General features: G+C 42.1%; 1 protein-coding gene across 1 annotated transcript in view; it reads left to right on the top strand.

Annotated features, from left to right (window-relative positions):
- Nucleotides 1–18967, top strand: part of LOC124789505 (UDP-glucosyltransferase 2-like) — a 105246-nt gene that overhangs the window by 71321 nt on the left and 14958 nt on the right. Inside the window, 4 exon segments of the mRNA XM_047256890.1 lie at nt 2457–2638; nt 4010–4466; nt 6120–6342; nt 16322–16541. Of these exon segments, the coding sequence (XP_047112846.1) occupies nt 2457–2638; nt 4010–4466; nt 6120–6342; nt 16322–16541 (1082 nt within the window).

Here is an 18967-nt window from a genome sequence, read left to right as displayed (position 1 = left end):
TCATAGATAAAAAATTCCACAATTTTAGGGCCGCAGGCCAACAATAACCTCAAACAACAAATGGCTGAAGGCCTGAATTAGAAGTCAGAAGAACAATTCCAAATAGCACATATCAAGATAAATACTTCGTTTTAAAACAAACTGTAATACGGCCGAAGATGTGAAAGTATTACTCGGCTGAAGGCCACAAACAGTTTCAAATAACGAACGGCTGAAGGACTGAATTAGAAGTCAGGAAAACAATTCCAAATAGCACTTTTAAAGTAAATCCCCTGCTTTTAAAACAAGTTTGCTTAAAAAACTAACTGTAAAACGGCTGAAGGACTTATCACCAAAGAAGTGAAATTATTGCTCGGGTGAACGCCACACCAACGATAATTAGAAAATTACAAATATCCTTAAAACAAACATCACCATCTAAGGAATCACGGCAAGCATTCTCAGCAAGTGTTCCAAGGGTCGGCCTGGGAAGGTAACTCAAACATAAGGTAAGGTGAGACAGGCATCCAAGGGTTGAACTCACGTAACAGGATGGCAACTCAAACTAGGGGCAGCTTATGTGCCGACCGACCGACTACCCAATCTGCCTAACGTCCGATCACCGGTACATCGAAGGAATATTTTTAGGCAAGGGCGAAGGGACAGACAACACTACGTCTTCAGTAAACACCCATGGCCGAAGGAAACACTAGAACCAAGGTAGACTTAGTACAATACAAGAGGCTGTCGAACTACTGCCGGAAAAGTACGCTAACCTACAGGGCAGGTAACTGGGGTGTCGGCCACAAGGCAGAAAATACCGCTGGATGCAGTTCAATAATAAGAATAATACTAAATTCAATGATTAATAACAAATAGAGAAAGACGTCTGCAATATTTCACTGCCTCGAAACACTTCAGTCGTAGGCCCCAGGCTCAGCGGCCCTGGGAGCAACAACCCGCCGACCAAAGCCGAGATTTCAGAATAGTCGCGGTTGCATTAGCAGTTAACTCTTCACTCAACGTAAACGTCCAGGGTTCGGTGTGCAACCAAGTCGTCGCTCTCGCAGCTACCCCTCCTCGATCTGGCAGTGGCACCACGCCGCCAGCGGCCCTGGCTTGCCCTTGCGCTGCACGGACCTGCTCGCTGCTGCGCCCCCAACCGACCTTATGTCCGCTCGTAATCCTCACCAAATCCAGTACGCAGACAGCATTAAAATAATTGCTCATTCAAAACCACAAGATACACATGGATCTGGGAAAACAATTCCATTAGCAGCTCACAATACTAAAACCAGTCACTGTGAAACAACACAGACGAATTGTAAGTCGGCACAAACACAGGGAAGCCAGAAGCGATCGGAAGACCAAATGCACGTCTTCCGCTGCGAAGACCGACCGAACGACCAACCAACGGTCGTCCCCACTCAAGTCAGGCACGGGAAAGATCCCAGTATAAATCGTGGACTGACAACTTACACCATGAGGTCACTACGACGGGCGGACACACACACCCCAGTGAAAGTTGCACTACTCGAATATCACGGTCCATTCAACTAAAACTCCCTGAATGCGGCCCTTGACGTGGTCGTGCACTCTCGCGACCACATCCTTCCGTCGGACAGTACACGTGTGTCGCCGGCGGTCGGACGAGTACTGGCTGTCCAGACCTCACTGCTGCTCCGTCCCAACTCACTCCCTCGACACACGACGGCTCGGAAATACTAGAGGCCGCTACAAAGATGGTACCACAGTATGCACTACCGATAAGCGTTGCTGCTGCCACTCACAGGCAGGCAAGCCAGCAACTTAGTGACGCCAGTAAATCGAATAAGAAAGAGATGCCATAACCGCAATGACAAGATGCCAAGCAATCAACGTCATGAACACGAGCCGCGCTCGGCTCAACGTGCTTAGATGTAGGCTAGTAAACTTTAAAGAGTTTTTTTGTGTTTGTTTCCGATACGCGATACGAGAATGACTTGTAAATTTGAGGTCCTTTTTTTGGTACAGTCACACGAAACGCTCGCATATTTTCTATCTGAAAGCTTTCTAACCAGAGAAATAGGAAATACGACCCACAGGTCTTCTCTTAAAGTACCTTCTTATCAAGTACTCCTTTCATTACCTAACGCCCGCCACCCGTATCTGGGTGGTCAGCGCGTCAGAATGTCAGTCCTAAGGGCTCGGGTTTGATTTCCGGCTGGGTCGGAGATTTTCTCCGCTCAGGGACTGGGTGTTGTGTTGTCCTAATCATCATCGTTTCATCCCCATCGACTCGCAAGTTGCCAAAATGGCGTCAAATCGAAAGACTTGCACCCGGCGAACGGTCTACCCGACGGGTGGCCCTAGTCACACACATTACCTAACAAGATTATCCAAGGAAATAAGCGCGAGAAAAACTTCAGTGTTTTCTGAACTTGTTTTGCAGGGGTATTCTATGATTTGTGTTGATTTACATTTTACTTACCTTGCAGGATCCACCGCCAAACACTACCCAAGTCGATGTATCCTTCATGTACGAAAAGTGGAAAAGAGATGTCGATTTCTTCCAGTTGTCTCAACTTCCGAAGTTCGATGCCGCGAACTTCATGGGAGGGGTTGCTGTATCTGACTGTGAAGCTCAGTTCCAATTTCCGGCTGTGAAGGAAGTAGTCCAGTAAGTGTAATCTTTGTATAAATCATGATACATTCCAGAAAGAAAAGGCCAAGAAAGAACGATCGAGCACAGAACTTTTTGTTTCCCTTCTGGCAATTTATTAGTTAAACTGGAAAACCATTACTATTGGCATTTTATAGAGACAATAAACTTTATTTACTATCATCATTGTTTCTCACCCATTATTAGAAGACAACGAATGTGATAGAGGTCCTTGAGTGATTGTATAGAATAGAATTAATTTCTTCGATTTCAATTTTTTGATAAAGCTGCATGATGAGTTTTCCAGAATAAATTACTGTCTTTTGTGTGTATAAAACCTTACACATTCGTTAATATACAAAACATGAATTCGGTCATTTGCCAACTGCTTTATAGGTATGTACTTCATTTTCGCGCCTGAGTATTAGTATTGCGCGCAATTTCGTTGTTTCACTCCTTCGGGCTTATCTTTTCATTTTTATTTTATTTTTACAGTGAGACTTAAACCTTTTCATTTCATCTTAAGACAGTCGTATCTACTTCCATTACTGAATAAATATTTATTTCAATTCGTGTACTCGTTCATATACCTCTGTAAACTTTTATTTTCTTCTCGCAGTTCACAAGCTATTTTCCAATTTTATGTATTAAGAGCTTGTAGCGACCTATTCTGCATGAGTTATCATTTTGTGATTATTCCACAGATTTTGCACACATTCAGCTATTCGGTCATTGCACTCACGCTTAAGATCAAGAAAATGATGGGGACGGACGATATTTAAAATATTAATATCAATGAGTGCCACCTAATACGAAAATAAGATATTGCAGACGTCAACCTTTTGAATTTCTGCTATCTTACGGTTCTTCATGGCCTACATTGAAAAACTGATAGGATTTGTGGAACCCTCTACTTGACTGGAACTTCAACGCATAGCTTAAGTTTAGCCCATCTCTTTTGAATTCTGCATTCAGAGTAACTGTAGTTATAGTACATATTGCTACTTTCAGCGCTAAAGCTACTGAGGATGACTGTCTATACTGACAACGGCATTACTGGTAGAGACATGGTTGCATGTGCAGAGTTCAGATATTTCAGTAAAATTCGACCATGTAATGCGCTTTGGCTGTTACACCTTATTAAGACATAACTGCCTCCACTACAAAACGGAGACGGTAGCTAGTTCCCTGTTGGAAAAATACAGAGACTAAAGATTTGCGTAATTATGCGTAGGCAACAGGGAGAAATGGGACAAAAATCATTGTTGATACGATGCCGAACACTTGAAGTATTCCACCAAAATTGTTTTGGAAATAAATCATGTGTTTTTGTCGGTAAAAATTTTAGGCTGAAGCGCTTAGTCACAGCATCGTCGTCATTTGCTGCAGGTACGGTCAGAAATTCGACGTGGTAATCATGGAGCTGTTCCTACACTTCTGCTACCTCGGCATGGTGCAGAAGCTGGGCGCTCCTCCCGTGGTTGGCTTCTGGTCGGCGGAGCTGTACCCGCACCTGCACCGCATCGTGGGCAACCCCGTGAACCCGGCCTACTTCCCCGAGTTCCAGTCCACCTACACGGACCACATGACTTTCTGGGAGAGAGCTCACAACGCTTACGACACCCTTCAGTCCTTCCGGATGCCCGGAGACTTTGGGCCAAGGCAGGATGAGACAATGAGAAAACATTTCGGCAGCGAACTCCACAGCATTCATGAGCTGCAGTACAACATCAGCCTGCTGCTCGCCAACAACCACTACTGCACCGGCTATCCAAAGCCGCTGCAGCCCAACGTAATACAAATGACAGGACTTCATATCACAGGAAAGAGTAACCCACTGCCACAGGTATGCCCATTTTTACTGATGTGATTACATTGAACTATTTATGGCCTCGAAAGACTACTATACTACCACCATCTTTCCTATCTTGTTTAGGATGTAATGAACACTACATAACTTCATTACATTTCCCTTCTTCACTTTCCTATTCCCAGTACGTTAAACGTCAACAGATTATCCGAAGCTGTCATTAATTATGCATGTGACTCATATGTTTACTTGTTAATTGTATAGTCTTCAGAAAATAACAGTTTAAAAAGTACGGTCTTGCTGCGAAGCTACAAACGGAAATTTTTCTAGCGGTGCATAAGAGTTCCGTGAGGAGCTGCGATGGATGACCTATCAACGGCCAATCGAGAGGTCCACTGAGCGACGTGCAATGCTATCTGGCATGCTATAAACATTATTAATAAATGGCTCGTGATCCACATAAAGGATGTCTCTCCTGAGAGGCATTAGGACCGTTTTTTTCTGGTGTTTCAATACATATTTTCTTTAAAATTGGCCGTTGATAGGTCATCCATCGCAGCTTCTCACGGAACTCTTATGCACCGCTAGAAAAATTTCCGTTTGTAGCTTCGCAGCAAGACCGGACTATACAATTAACAAGTAAACATATGATTCACATGCATAATTAATAACAGCTTCGGATAATAATTACGCCAATAAAATGCATTGTTTAGTTCACTTCGCTGCAACGTGTTCTCTGTGATGGTTCTAGTTTGAGTTGTTCGAAACAGTCATATCTAAGTATTTAGTCGAATGGACAGCCTTTAAATCTATGGAATTTATTGGTTAATCGAAAATTAACGGATCCCTTTTAGTGCTCATGTGCAAGACCCCATACTTTTTATGTTTACATGCAACTACCACTTTTCGCTCCATGTAGATATCGTGTCTAAGCCATTTTGGAACTGGTTCTGATCTTCTGACGACTTACTAGACCGTAAATGACAGATTGTCTCCTAAATCGATTGTATAGATTAGGAACAGCAGAGGGCCTGAAATACTTCTATGGGGAGCGATAGATCAGTTCTCTTTCACTCGATGACTTTCCGTCAGTTACTACAAACTGTGACCTTTCTGGCAGAAAGTCACGAATTCATTCGCACAATTCAGACTCCACTGCATGGATGAGCAGTATGATTGTAAGTCTCTTGTGAGGAACAATGTCAATGTGTAAATGTGGTTTTAGCAGTAGAGGCACATCTTCAAGTACAACCAAACATACCTATTGGTAAACAAAGGCACTACCAGGATGCAAGTCATCCCCGAATCTAGTGTCAGGTTCGTATAGCGCATTAATTATGGAGATAGATTACCTGGTGCTGAGTGGAGTATTTCAGTCGTCTTCTTTTACTATGCTGTTTATACTTCTGAAATGTGGAATTTCTGGAAAAAAAGTGAGTGGAGTGTCTCAATTTCTTTCTTTAAGCTGAGGTTGTATTCTAATAAATCTTAGATCATAATGTTAAAAGATGTTCATAACTGTGACTTTGACTTAATTTTACTACACTACTACTCGGAAAGTGCCGTCCAGAGTCTTCTGACATTTCACTGTGTAGTAAAATGATATTAGAAAACAAATAAAAGTACTCTATGAGGCACATGACGGTCGGAGGTAAACAGTCTTACCTGCTGAAATTATTTGTCTAACAGGACATACAGCGCTTTCTTGACGGAGCGAAGCAGGGCGCCATCTACTTCAGCCTTGGCTCAAACGTGAAGAGCAGCAGCCTCCCCGGCGACACACTGCGAGCTCTGCTGGAAGCTTTCTCACAGCTGCCACAGAGGGTGCTCTGGAAGTTTGAGGACGACTCCCTACCGGGAAAGCCCGCCAACGTCATGGTCGCCAAGTGGCTCCCTCAGCAGGATGTGTTGGGTAAGTCCTCCAGTAAGCCGATGATTTCTTTGTCTCCAAAAAGAAGTAATGGTTACTTGGGAACCGTATGGTTGATTCGCCATAACTTGAGTTCCAGGTCAGGATTTCAGCCTGGATACCTGCTTATTGTTGACAATTCTTCTCCATCGCTGTAATGATTTCAAAGTACTGTTACTGTACTTAGTAGGAGTAACAGCGCTAGTTTTATTCACCTATGGATCAGGACATTGGACCTGTAATGGTATTGCAGTTTAAGAACTAAAACATAATTCACACATACAAGCATTTACTTGTCTCCAGGTCTTGCTTGTCAAGGATATGATACGTAATAGGAACCATCAAGACGCTTGCCTGAAGTAATTTAGGGAAATCACGGAAAACCGAAACCATGACGGCCTATTGAGGTTTAGAATCTCCACCCTCCTGAATAACTGACCAACTGATTAAAAACAGCACATCCTATTCCAATTTATCCTCAGTGTACAATGCTGTTATGTTAACATAGTCTTGCGAATATCATTCCGTAAAAAGCTACCGCTAAACTGTTTGCTCATTTCTCACCACCAATCACTGCACACACCGGGCACGCAATACACATACTGTCGGCTGACACCAGAACCGGGACCATGATGTATGGTTTCCATTTTCTGTAACGCAACTTCCCATACGCTTGCCTCAAAAATTGAGTCAGCATGCCCCCCTACCCCCAACTCACCATCCCCTCCCGTGATGTATCAAATATTGAGACCAGAAAAAGAATAAAATTTTAATAGTATCCATTGCAAATCTTTGTTGTAAGACATTTCAGAAAAAAGGAACTACGTAGTCGTGCGAAAGTGTGTTTCGAAAGGATAGAAATGTTTCATTATTATTAACTAGTGTCACATTATTTTATCAAATTTCTTTGTTATCTAAGCAATTTCTCACTGTATAAAACGTACTGCTTAAATGTTCTGTTTAGAAGTCTTTTAAAATAACTTTGATTCAGTAGTCTTTTTTATATACTTAGCAAAAAATGTTCAGTTTTTTCGTTGGTGAAAATGATGTTCTGAGTTATTGTTTATTCTTTTTTGGTTAATTTATTTTCAGTCTAGATGTTTTTCCAAGGTCATAATAGAGCAGCTGCGCAGCAATAATAAAGGATATTTATGAAATGTGTAACTGATTGGTAAATGCATTCACATAGTGCAGCTAAAAGTCCAAAGTTTTCAACGGATCTATGCAGTGATAATGGCTACGGTTCTTTGTTAATGTTATGACCCATTATCAATATTATGTAGACCAGGTTTGTATCTTGAGTGTTCATTCCCCAGAAAAGAGTTTCATAGGTAAGAACTGAACGAATATACGAACAGTATTGAACAAGAGTTTAAGAATAAAACTTTGTGGTTATAATACTGTAGTCTTCTAATAGAAAAATCAGGAAACCGCTAGTCTTTGTTTTTGCACATTTCTTACTATCGTGACCACAAATAAGGATGATGAAACATCTCTCCGTCCATCTTTGGAAATACAATATTTACTACAGCGTGGCGAGATGATTTATTTAAACAGAACACTCTCTTACCTCCATACTCAGAGGCTGTCTAGCACAGCACTGCAATCACAAGGTGTAGTTTCCCAGCCAATGCTTCCTGAATATTCTCAACAATAGGGGTGTCATGCAACAGATTTACCTGATAACAGTCCATTATGAACTGTCTTCCCGCTCTTTCTTTAAGCATAGTGCACCAGAAATTTTTTAAGTGTTAGCAGATGTGTTGTTCACTTTGTCAGTATCAACTTAATCACTAATCAGTATTAATGACGGTCCTTATTTAATCCAATACACTAACAGATACTCTCCACAGTAATATAGCAATTAATATAGAAATTAAAAATTGCATCACATATTAGCTTATTATTATTATTACCTATTATTATAAAATTATTAAAATTATTACATATTATTAAAACTGTTATTATTATTATTGTTGTTGTGGTCTTCAGTCCTGAGACTGGTTTGATGCAGCTCTCCATGCTACTCTATCCTGTGCAAGCTTCTTCATCTCCCAGTACCTACTGCAACCTACATCCTTCTGAATCTGCTTAGTGTATTGATCTCTTGGTCTCTCTCTACGATTTTTACCCTCCACGCTGCCCTCCAATGCTAAATTTGTGATCCCTTGATGCCTCAAAACATGTCCTACCAACCGATCCCTTCTTCTAGTCAAGTTGTGCCACAAACTTCTCTTCTCCCCAATCCTGTTCAATACCTCCTCATTAGTTACGTGATCTATCCACCTTATCTTCAGCATTCTTCTGTAGCACCACATTTCGAAAGCTTCTATTCTCTTCTTGTCCAAACTGGTTATCGTGCATGTTTCACTTCCATACATGGCTACACTCCATACAAATGCTTTCAGAAACGACTTCCTGACAATTAAATCTATACTCGATGTTAACAAATTTCTCTTCTTCAGAAACGATTTCCCTGCCATTGCCAGTCTACATTTTATATCCTCTCTACATCGACCATCATCAGTTATTTTACTCCCTAAATAGCAAAACTCCTTTACTACTTTAAGTGTCTCATTACCTAATCTAATCCCCTCAGCATCACCCGATTTAATTTGACTACATTCCATTATCCTCGTTTTGCTTTTGTTGATGTTCATCTTATATCCTCCTTTCAAGACACTGTCCATTCCGTTCAACTACTCTTCCAAGTCCTTTGCTGTCTCTGACAGAATTACAATGTCATCGGCGAACCTCAAAGTTTTTACTTCTTGTCCATGAATTTTAATACCTACTCCGAATTTTTCTTTTGTTTCCTTTACTGCTTGCTCAATATACAGATTGAATAACATCGGGTAGAGGCTACAACCCTGTCTCACTCCTTTCCCAACCACTGCTTCCCTCTCATGCCCCTCGACTCTTATAACTGCCATCTGGTTTCTGTACAAATTGTAAATAGCCTTTCGCTCCCTGTATTTTACGCCTGCCACCTTCAGAATTTGAAAGAGAGTATTCCAGTTAACGTTGTCAAAAGCTTTCTCTAAGTCTACAAATGCTAGAAACGTAGGTTTGCCTTTTCTTAATCTTTCTTCTAAGATAAGTCGTAAGGTTAGTATTGCCTCACGTGTTCCAACATTTCTACGGAATCTAAACTGATCTTCCCCGAGGTCCGCTTCTACTAGTTTTTCCATTCGTCTGTAAAGAACTCGCGTTAGTATTTTGCAGCTGTGACTTATTAAACTGATAGTTCGGTAATTTTCACACCTGTCAACACCTGCTTTCTTTGGGATTGGAATTATTACATTCTTCTTGAAGTCTGTGGGTATTTCGCCTGTCTCATACATCTTGCTCACCAGATGGTAGAGTTTTGTCATGACTGGCTCTCCCAAGGCCATCAGTAGTTCTAATGGAATGTTGTCTACTCCCGGGGCCTTGTTTCGACTCAGGTCTTTCAGTGCTCTGTCAAACTCTTCACGCACTATCTTATCTCCCATTTCATCTTCATCTACATCCTCTTCCATTTCCATAATATTGTCCTCAAGTACATCGCCCCTGTATAAACCCTCTATATACTCCTTCCACCTTTCTGCCTTCCCTTCTTTGCTTAGAACTGGGTTGCCATCTGAGCTCTTGATATTCATACAAGTGGTTCTCTTCTCTCCAAAGGTCTCTTTAAATTTCCTGTAGGCAGTATCTATCTTACCTCTAGTGAGACAAGCCTCTACATCCTTGCATTTGTCCTCTAGCCATCCCTGCTTAGCCATTTTGCACTTCCTGTCGATCTCATTTTTGAGACGTTTGTATTCCTTATTGCCTGTTTCATTTACTGCATTCTTATATTTTCTCCTTTCATCAATTAAATTCAATATTTCTTCTGTTACCCAAGGATTTCTATTAGCCCTCGTCTTTTTACCTACTTGATCCTCTGCTGCCTTCACTACTTCATCCCTCAGACCTACCCATTCTTCTTCTACTGTGTTTCTTTCCCCCATTCCTGTCAATTGTTCCCTTATGCTCTCCCTCAAACTCTGTACAACCTCTGGTTCTTTCAGTTTATCCAGGTCCCATCTCCTTAAATTCCCACCTTTTTGCAGTTTCTTCGGTTTCAATCTGCAGTTCATAACCAATATATTGTGGTCAGAATCCACATCTGCCCCTGGAAATATCTTACAGTTTAAAACCTGGTTCCTAAATCTCTGTCTTACCATTATATAATCTATCTGATACCTTTTACTATCTCCAGGATTCTTCCAGGTATACAACCTTCTTTTATGATTCTTGTACCAAGTGTTAGCTATGATTAAGTCATGCTCTGTGCAAAATTCTACAAGGCGGCTTCCTCTTTCATTTCTTCCCCCCAATCCATATTCACCCACTATGTTTCCTTCTCTCCCTTTTCCTACTGACGAATTCCAGTCACCCATGACTATTAAATTTTCGTCTCCCTTCACTACCTGAATAATTTCTTTTATCTCGTCATACATTTCATCAATTTCTTCATCATCTGCAGAGCTAGTTGGCATATAAACTTGTACTACTGTAGTAGGCATGGGCTTTGTGTCTATCTTGGCCACAATAATGCGTTCACTATGCTGTTTGTAGTAGCTAACCCGCACTCCTATTTTTTTATTCATTATTAAACCTACTCCTGCATTACCCCTATTTGATTTTGTATTTATAACCCTGTAATCACCTGACCAAAAGTCTTGTTCCTCCTGCCACCGAACTTCACTAATTCCCACTATATCTAACTTTAACCTATCCATTTCCCTTTTAAAATTTTCTAACCTACCTGCCCGATTAAGGGATCTGACATTCCACGCTCCGATCCGTAGAACGCCAGTTTTCTTTCTCCTGATAACGACGTCCTCTTGAGTAGTCCCCGCCCGGAGATCCGAATGGGGGACTATTTTACCTCCGGAATATTTTACCCAAGAGGACGCCATCATCATTTAATCATACAGTAAAGCTGCATGTCCTCGGGAAAAATTACGGCTGTAGTTTCCCCTTGCTTTCAGCCGTTCGCAGTACCAGCACAGCAAGGCCGTTTTGGTTAATGTTACAAGGCCAGATCAGTCAATCATCCAGACTGTTGCCCCTGCAACTACTGAAAAGGCTGCTGCCCCTCTTCAGGAACCACATGTTTGTCTGGCCTCTCAACAGGTACCCCTCCGTTGTGGTTGCACGCAAGCCTCCCCACCAACGGCAAGGTCCATGGTTCATTATTATTATTATAATTATTATTACATAATAAAAATATATTACATAAATTATTCATTTAAAAAATACGAAAGTAACATATTCTGATGGCGCAGGAGTAACATGATGAAGCTATTACTGTGCTCTGAGCGTTCCGGAGGGAAAGAGAAGTGACAGACGCTCAAGAGAGATGTTCCACATTACGAAGAAGTTTGCTGCTGAAATTCCGAGAGCGGACATTCAGAGAAGAGAAGGGCAACATAGTCTTTCCTCCCGCACACGTCTCGCGAAATGACCACGCCGAGAAAGTCATAGAAAGTAGATCTCCTACAGAAGTTTATTGACAGTTGTTGTTTCCGTGTATCATCCACGAATGGAACAAGGATAGGGGATATGAAAGCGGCACGAATGGCATCCTCTGCCATAAACCCTAACGTGGCTTGTGGAGTATAGATGCGAATATTGGTTAATGAGAAAATGACTAAACCACATCGCTCTACGAAATCATTTCTAAGGAAACCAGAGTAGCACGATAACGGCCCAAGCGGAAGTATCATAGGCTGTACAATAAGAAGAGTTATGAGACCGTCAGTATACGCTCACTCATCAACAAGTGGATTAGAGATAGCTGCTGTGCTGAAGAGACAGCGGTCGTACCACCGTGGAGAACGGAAATGTTGAGAGACCACACAACTCTAACGGTATCGGATCTTGTTATGGGCGGTGGCTGAGAGTGGAGCACAAAATGAGAAGAAGTGCAATATTATAGAGGTTCGCGGTCATGTAATGGGTTTCCGACTCACAGAGCACATTGGTCCGGAGACAGTGTGTTTTGGCTCTGGATATTTCACGTGAAATTGTGTTTAGCACTATGAATACCACGATCCAGGGAATACCTCTGCTACAAAACTCTTCGTGATTAACAACATACTGTAATACTTCGTCACCGGATGCTGCTGACGAGACAGCTGGTGGGAGAAGCTATCTCAAAAGACAGACAGGGATGACGTGACTGAAGTGCTTGCCACTTTTGAGATGAGTTGCACCGTATAAAGTCTGGTAGACGGCAAAAGGGATGCCGCCAACTCACAAACACGTGGAGGGACTTGAACAAACTTCAGGCGTTCCAGTTACAAACAAATATGTTTGCTATTGTATGACTGATTTTTGGGCAAGTATGGAATGCTGGAAACACTAGAAACAATTCATTGGGTTGATTGCAGTCAGCAATGGGAACTGGTACAACGAGAACACTTGCGAACAAGCCAGCCACCTCAAGATAGGAAACTTTCACCCTGCGTGAAGACTGACAGGTATAATTAAACAGCCGGCCGAAGTGGCCGTGCGGTTCTAGGCGCTGCAGTCTGGAACCGCGAGACCGCTACGGTCGCAGGAGGTTCGAATCCTGCCTCGGGCATGGATTTGTGTGATATCCTTAGGTTAGTTAGGTTTAACTAGTTCTAATTTCTAGGGGACTGATGACCTCAGAAGTTGAGTCCCATAGTGCTCTGAGCCATTTGAACCATTTATAATTAAACAGTGTCGGTGGGTCATTGGGCGGGGTTGTAAACTGGACCCGCCAGTGGCAAAGTCGATACGATGGAAAGGTCAATACCATGGAGTACACAGTGAGCTATACGAAAAGGAAAGCTGCAACTTTAAATTTCACGTTTAAGAAATTACGCGAGAGGACGTACAGACATACCGTCGTTTGAGTGTCGTACAAATTCCCTAATGGAGGGAGATAGAAACTGGCATGCGTGGTGTAGAGAAGCTACTGACAGAGTTGGGGAGAAATGAATCACCAGCTCTAGATGGAATCCCAGTTCAGTTTTACTGAGAGCACTCTGTGGCACTGACCGCTTACTTAGCCTGCATTTACGGTGAATCTCTCTCCCAACGAGAAGTCCCATGCGAATGGAAAAAGGCTTAGGTAACTCCTATATAAAAGAAAAGTAAAAGAACTGTTCCACATAAATCAGACCAACATCGGTCTTCTGCAAAATTTTTGAACACATTCTGAGTTCGAATATAACAAATTTTCTTGGGACATAATAGCCTCTGGCCACAAATCAGCTTTTAGAAAGCACCACTCTTGCGAACCTCTCTCACTTGATATCATACAAACCACTGATGGAGGATAACAGGGAGATTCCATATTCCTCAAGCATTTGACATGGTGTTTCTCTGCAGATTGTTGACGAAAGTCTGTACATACAGATTAGGTTCGCAGATATGTGAGTGTCTTGAAGACTTTTTCAGTAATAGAACCCAGTGCCTTATCCTTGACGGCGAGTATTCATCAAAGACAAAGGTATCGTCAGCAATGACCCAGGGAAGTGTGACAGGACCGCTTTTATTATCGATATACGTAAAAGACCTAACAGACTGGTGAGCAGCGACTTAAGACTGTTTTCTGTTGACGCTGTAGTGTACGGGATGGTATCGTCGTTGTGTGACTGTAGGAGCACACAGGACGATTTAGACAAAATTTTGCAGTTTGTGTGGCGAATGTCAGCTTACTCTAAATGTAGAAAATTGTAACTTAATACAGACGTGTAGAAAAAACAGTCCTGTAATGTTCTAATGCAGCAACAGTAAGGTGCAAGTGACACAGTCACTTAGATTACATATCTAGGTGTAATGTTGCAAAGCGATATGGAATGCAATGCGCACGTCAGGTTTACAGCAGCGAAAGCGAGTGATCGACTTCGTTTCATTGGGAGAATTTTGGAAAAGTTCAGCTCATATATGTAGACGTTAAGGAATTCTACTACCTAGGTAGAAAAATAACCAATGACGAACGGAGCAAAGAAGACACCACGAACAGACTAGAACTGACAAAAAGAGCATTCCTAGCCAAGAGAAGTCCGCTAATATCAGAGACCTACGTCAGATACCTGAGGTAGACCTGAGGAAGAAATTTATAGGAGCACAGCATTGTATGGCAGTGAAACATGGACTGTGAGAAAATCGGAACAGAAGAGAATCGAAGCATATGATATGAGGTGCTACAGACGAATGTTGAAAATTAGGTGGACTGGTAAGGTAAGGAATGAGAAGGTCCTGCGCAGAATCGGAGAGGAAAGGAATATTTGGAAAACACTGACAAGGAGAAGGGACAGAATGATAGGACATCTGTTAAGACATCCGGGGGACTTCCAAGGGAGAGGGAGCTATAGAGTGCAGATATTGGAAGACATCCAGCAAATAATTAAGGACGTAGGTATCAAGTGCTACTTTGAGAAGAAGGAATTCGTGCCGGGCTGCATCAATCCAATCAGAAGACTGATGACTCAATAAAATAAAAATAAAAAAAGAAACTCATCCATAAAACAGAACGCTAGTGGGGTCCATTCTTGAGCACTGTTTGTGTCTTTGGAATCTCTACCTGCCGCACGGGATTAGCCGAGCGGTCTAAGGCGCTGCAGTCACGGACTGCGCGGCTGGTCCCGGCGGGGGTTCGAGTCCTCCCTCGGGCATGGGTGTGTATGTTTGTCCTTAGGATAATTTAGGTTAAGTAGTGTCTAAGCTTAGGGACTGGTGACCTTAGCAGTTAAGTCCCATAAGATTTCACACACATTTGAACATTCTTTTGAATGCCTACCAGGTCGAATTAAAGGACGACATCGAAGAAATTCAAAGGCGGGCGTCTAGAATTTTTAGCGGTGAGTTCAATCAGCACGCAAGTGTTACGAAGTTGTTTAAGAAAATGCATGTTTACTTTGCCATATTGTATTTTACACATTTATACAGACCGGTTTCGGTTCTCAACCATTAACCAAAGAAAATTAAAAAAAACAACAATATGACTTTTACATTTCATGTATAATGATACAAACAAATGCCATACTACAGGGCATATTGTGATACACATCAACAGTTGTCAATGATAGCTGTTGATGGGCTACATAATATGACTGTAAATACAAACCAGCCACCAGATGACGCTTGACAGGAACAAGTCGGGGACACCGCACTGAATGCGCATTATGTGCTGGGTATGCCGATATATTATGGAATCGCCTTATCCATAACCTATCTCATAAACATTGCCAGAAGTTACGACTTTCAAGTAGGATGGCGCGCTACCCCATATTGCTACATGCATGAGAGACTTCTTGTGCACATCGTTTGGTGAGGATTGCGTGGTGGGCCTTCACTTCCTTCATCCTTGGCCTCCCAGGTCCCCAGACATTAATCTGTGTGATTATTGGTTGTGGGGTTACCTGAAGTCTTAAGTCTACCGCGAACGTCCGACCTCATTATGGATGCTGAAAGACAACATACAACGGCATTTTCTCAACGTACCTACTATTATAATGTAGAATGCTGTTCACCACATTGTCCCTCGACTATAGGTATTGTTGATGAATGACGGCTAACAGGTTGAGCATTTGTTACAAAGAACATTGTTTTCGCTAAAAATATGTTCTTATGTTAATTACTGCTTTTGTGTCATACGAAGTGCCACCTTTTCGTCATATTATACACCTGTTTTGTCTCAATAAAACCCCATGTCATTTCAAGCATATATGTCAATTTCTGCCTCTCTATCTACGCTATTCCGTGAAGTATTGAATTTTAAAATGATAGAGAACTTTTCGGGTCACCCTGCATATGGCATAGAAATCCCACGCATTACTCAGTTGTACAACAACTACTCGCTGATGTCCGACTCTCAGAGCCAATCCACTGACACGCTTCAATTGCCGCTATTTTTCATATGCCTCAGTATGTATTCTGTAAGATTAATGCGTGTTCTGTTATGTTTCTGATGCAGCTCACCCAAACGTGCGACTATTCATCACCCAGGGCGGACTTCAAAGTTTCAATGAGGCAGCATACTATGGAGTGCCTCTCATTGGAATACCGTTTTTTGGGGATCAAGGATACAACGTGGCAAAGATGGTCAGTGCGGGAATAGGGATGAAACTGGATTTCAAGAGTATTACAAAAGAGAAGATGCTACAAACCATTCAGACAGTGCTAGGGGATAAGAGGTGAGTTGTAGGGAGTTATGATAAAATAATCTTCCGTCATTTGGCATTTATAGGGAACTAACAATATGAGATGAATGGTAAACGTAAAGACTGAATATTCATTAGCACTATATATTTTCCCATTGGTTCATGACGTTCAGTAACTCCTGTCCATAAAATTCCATTAACCTATTAACCTCATGATGTAAGAACTTCTGCATGGCTAGCTCATTATAGATGAAATACTCGCCATCAACTTTTGTCATATGTCTGCACAAAACTTCAGAATGTAAATAGGTCATCCATATAACTGCAATGCACTTTCCTTGTAACTGGCATCGAGTTTCATTCCCCAATTTCGAATTCTCTTAACCGTACATTTAAGGATATACCGATTGTATAGTTACATTTTATAGGATAAACAATTTAAAGAAACCCCAGTTGAGAAATCTAGTAACTGGAAAAAGGTTTAGAGAGAATAAGTTGAAAATATTTTCTCCACAAGCTTACGTGACACGTTTGGAGAGATAGCGATCATGGTTGCAGTCAGGGCTTGCAGTGGGTGGACCAAATTGTGTTGTTTCTGGCGAGTCGTCTAGACTATGAATGAACAGCTTGTCAAAGGTCAAAGGCTCGTGAAAGACCGCAGAGACAGAAAAGCGCTACGTTGGGCACGCTAAGTAATAGTAGATTCTCTTCCAACAACCCAGCGTCACGGAAAACGATGCAGAGGGCACAAGGGTAATAACATCACTGACCCACAGTTTAAACAGTCGTCATGTTATACCAAATACGCTGTATTTAGGGATTGCGATCGCACTTATTAAATGTACGATTGTTAATGATTGACGCAACGGAATTGCGACAGTAATACAAAAATGACGACGGAACAAAAAAAGAGCTTCTGCATTCTTCTCCACCCACCCCCTCCCGCCCTTCTCTTAACTACGTCACACTTGCCGATTGTGTCAAGAGATGTATATCGGACACGGCGGCTGTGAGAGAGTTAATTACGTCACTATCACCAATTAGTGAAGTAGCAGAAAATACGACAGCAACACATAGCAAAAAGCTAAAACTGCCCGCTTGTAATCGGCGATTACTATCTCACGTCCATTGCAGAGGATGGGGTGAAAAGAACTCACCCTGGTGCACATATGCCATTGACATATCTGAAATTCTTTTAGTTCTGTTTGAACATGTTGTACTGTGCCGTTCATGAAATATGCAGGCAGATGAAAACACACTTACAATATAACGATGTGATATGACATCGCACGACGAGTGACAGACGATTTGTATTCAATATCATGACATAGGCATATCAGGGTTGTACCCGTGGTCTAGGGGTAGCGCCTTTGATTCATAATCAAAAACGTCTTCGGTCCCGGGTTCGATCCCCGCCACTGCCTAAAGTTTGATAAATTATCAGCATTGGCGGCCGAAGACTTCCGGCATAAGAAGTCAGCCTCATTCTGCCAACGGCCTTGTCAAAGAGGGCGGAGGAGCGGATAGAGGTTCAGGGCACTGTCTTGTCCTAGGGGTGGGAAATTGCCCCTAAAGGTGGAAGAATCAGCAATGATCAACGACATGAGGATGCAGAAGGCAATGGAAACCACTGCATTAAAGACACGTAACGTGTATCCACAGGACATGTGGCCTGTAATTGAAGAAGTGTCATGATGATCTCTCCGTTGGCAAAAGATTCCGGAATAGTCCCCCATTCGGGTCTCCGGGAGGGGACTGCCAAGTGGGAGGTTACCATGCGAAAAAGATTGAATAATCAACGAAAGGATAACGTTCTACGAGTCGGGGCGTGGAATGTCAGAAGCTTGAATGTGCTAGGGAAACTAGAAATTCTGAAAAGGGAAATGCAAAGGCTCAATCTAGATATAGTAGGGGTCAGTGAAGTGAAGTGAAAGGAAGACAAGGATATAGTAGGGGTCAGTGAAGTGAAGTGGAAGGAAGACAAGGATTTCTGGTCAGATGAGTATCAGGTAATATCAACAGCAGCAGAAAATGGTGTAACAGGTGTAGGATTCGTTATGAATAGGAAGGTAGGGCAGAGGGTGTGTTACTGTGAACAGTTCAGTGACCAACACCGACAACGATAGTTCAGGTATACATGCCGACGTCGCAAGCTGAAGATGAACAGATAGAGAAAGTGTATGAGGATATTGAAAGGGTAATGCAGTATGTAAAGGGGGACGAAAATCTAATAGTCATGGGCGACTGGAATGCAGTTGTAGGGGAAGGAGTAGAAGAAAAGGTTACAGGAGAATACGGGCTTGGGACAAGGAATGAAAGAGGAGAAAGACTAATTGAGTTCTGTAACAAGTTTCAGCTAGTAATAGCGAATACCCTGTTCAAGAATCACAAGAGGAGGAGGTATACTTGGAAAAGGCCGGGAGATACTGGAAGATTTCAGACAGAGATTCCGAAATCAG

Source organism: Schistocerca piceifrons, chromosome 3, assembly GCF_021461385.2.
Source record: "Schistocerca piceifrons isolate TAMUIC-IGC-003096 chromosome 3, iqSchPice1.1, whole genome shotgun sequence".
Taxonomy (NCBI): Eukaryota; Metazoa; Arthropoda; class Insecta; order Orthoptera; family Acrididae; genus Schistocerca; species Schistocerca piceifrons.
The sequence above is the reverse complement of the archived record's forward strand: the minus strand, read 5'-3'. Positions and strand labels throughout refer to the sequence as shown.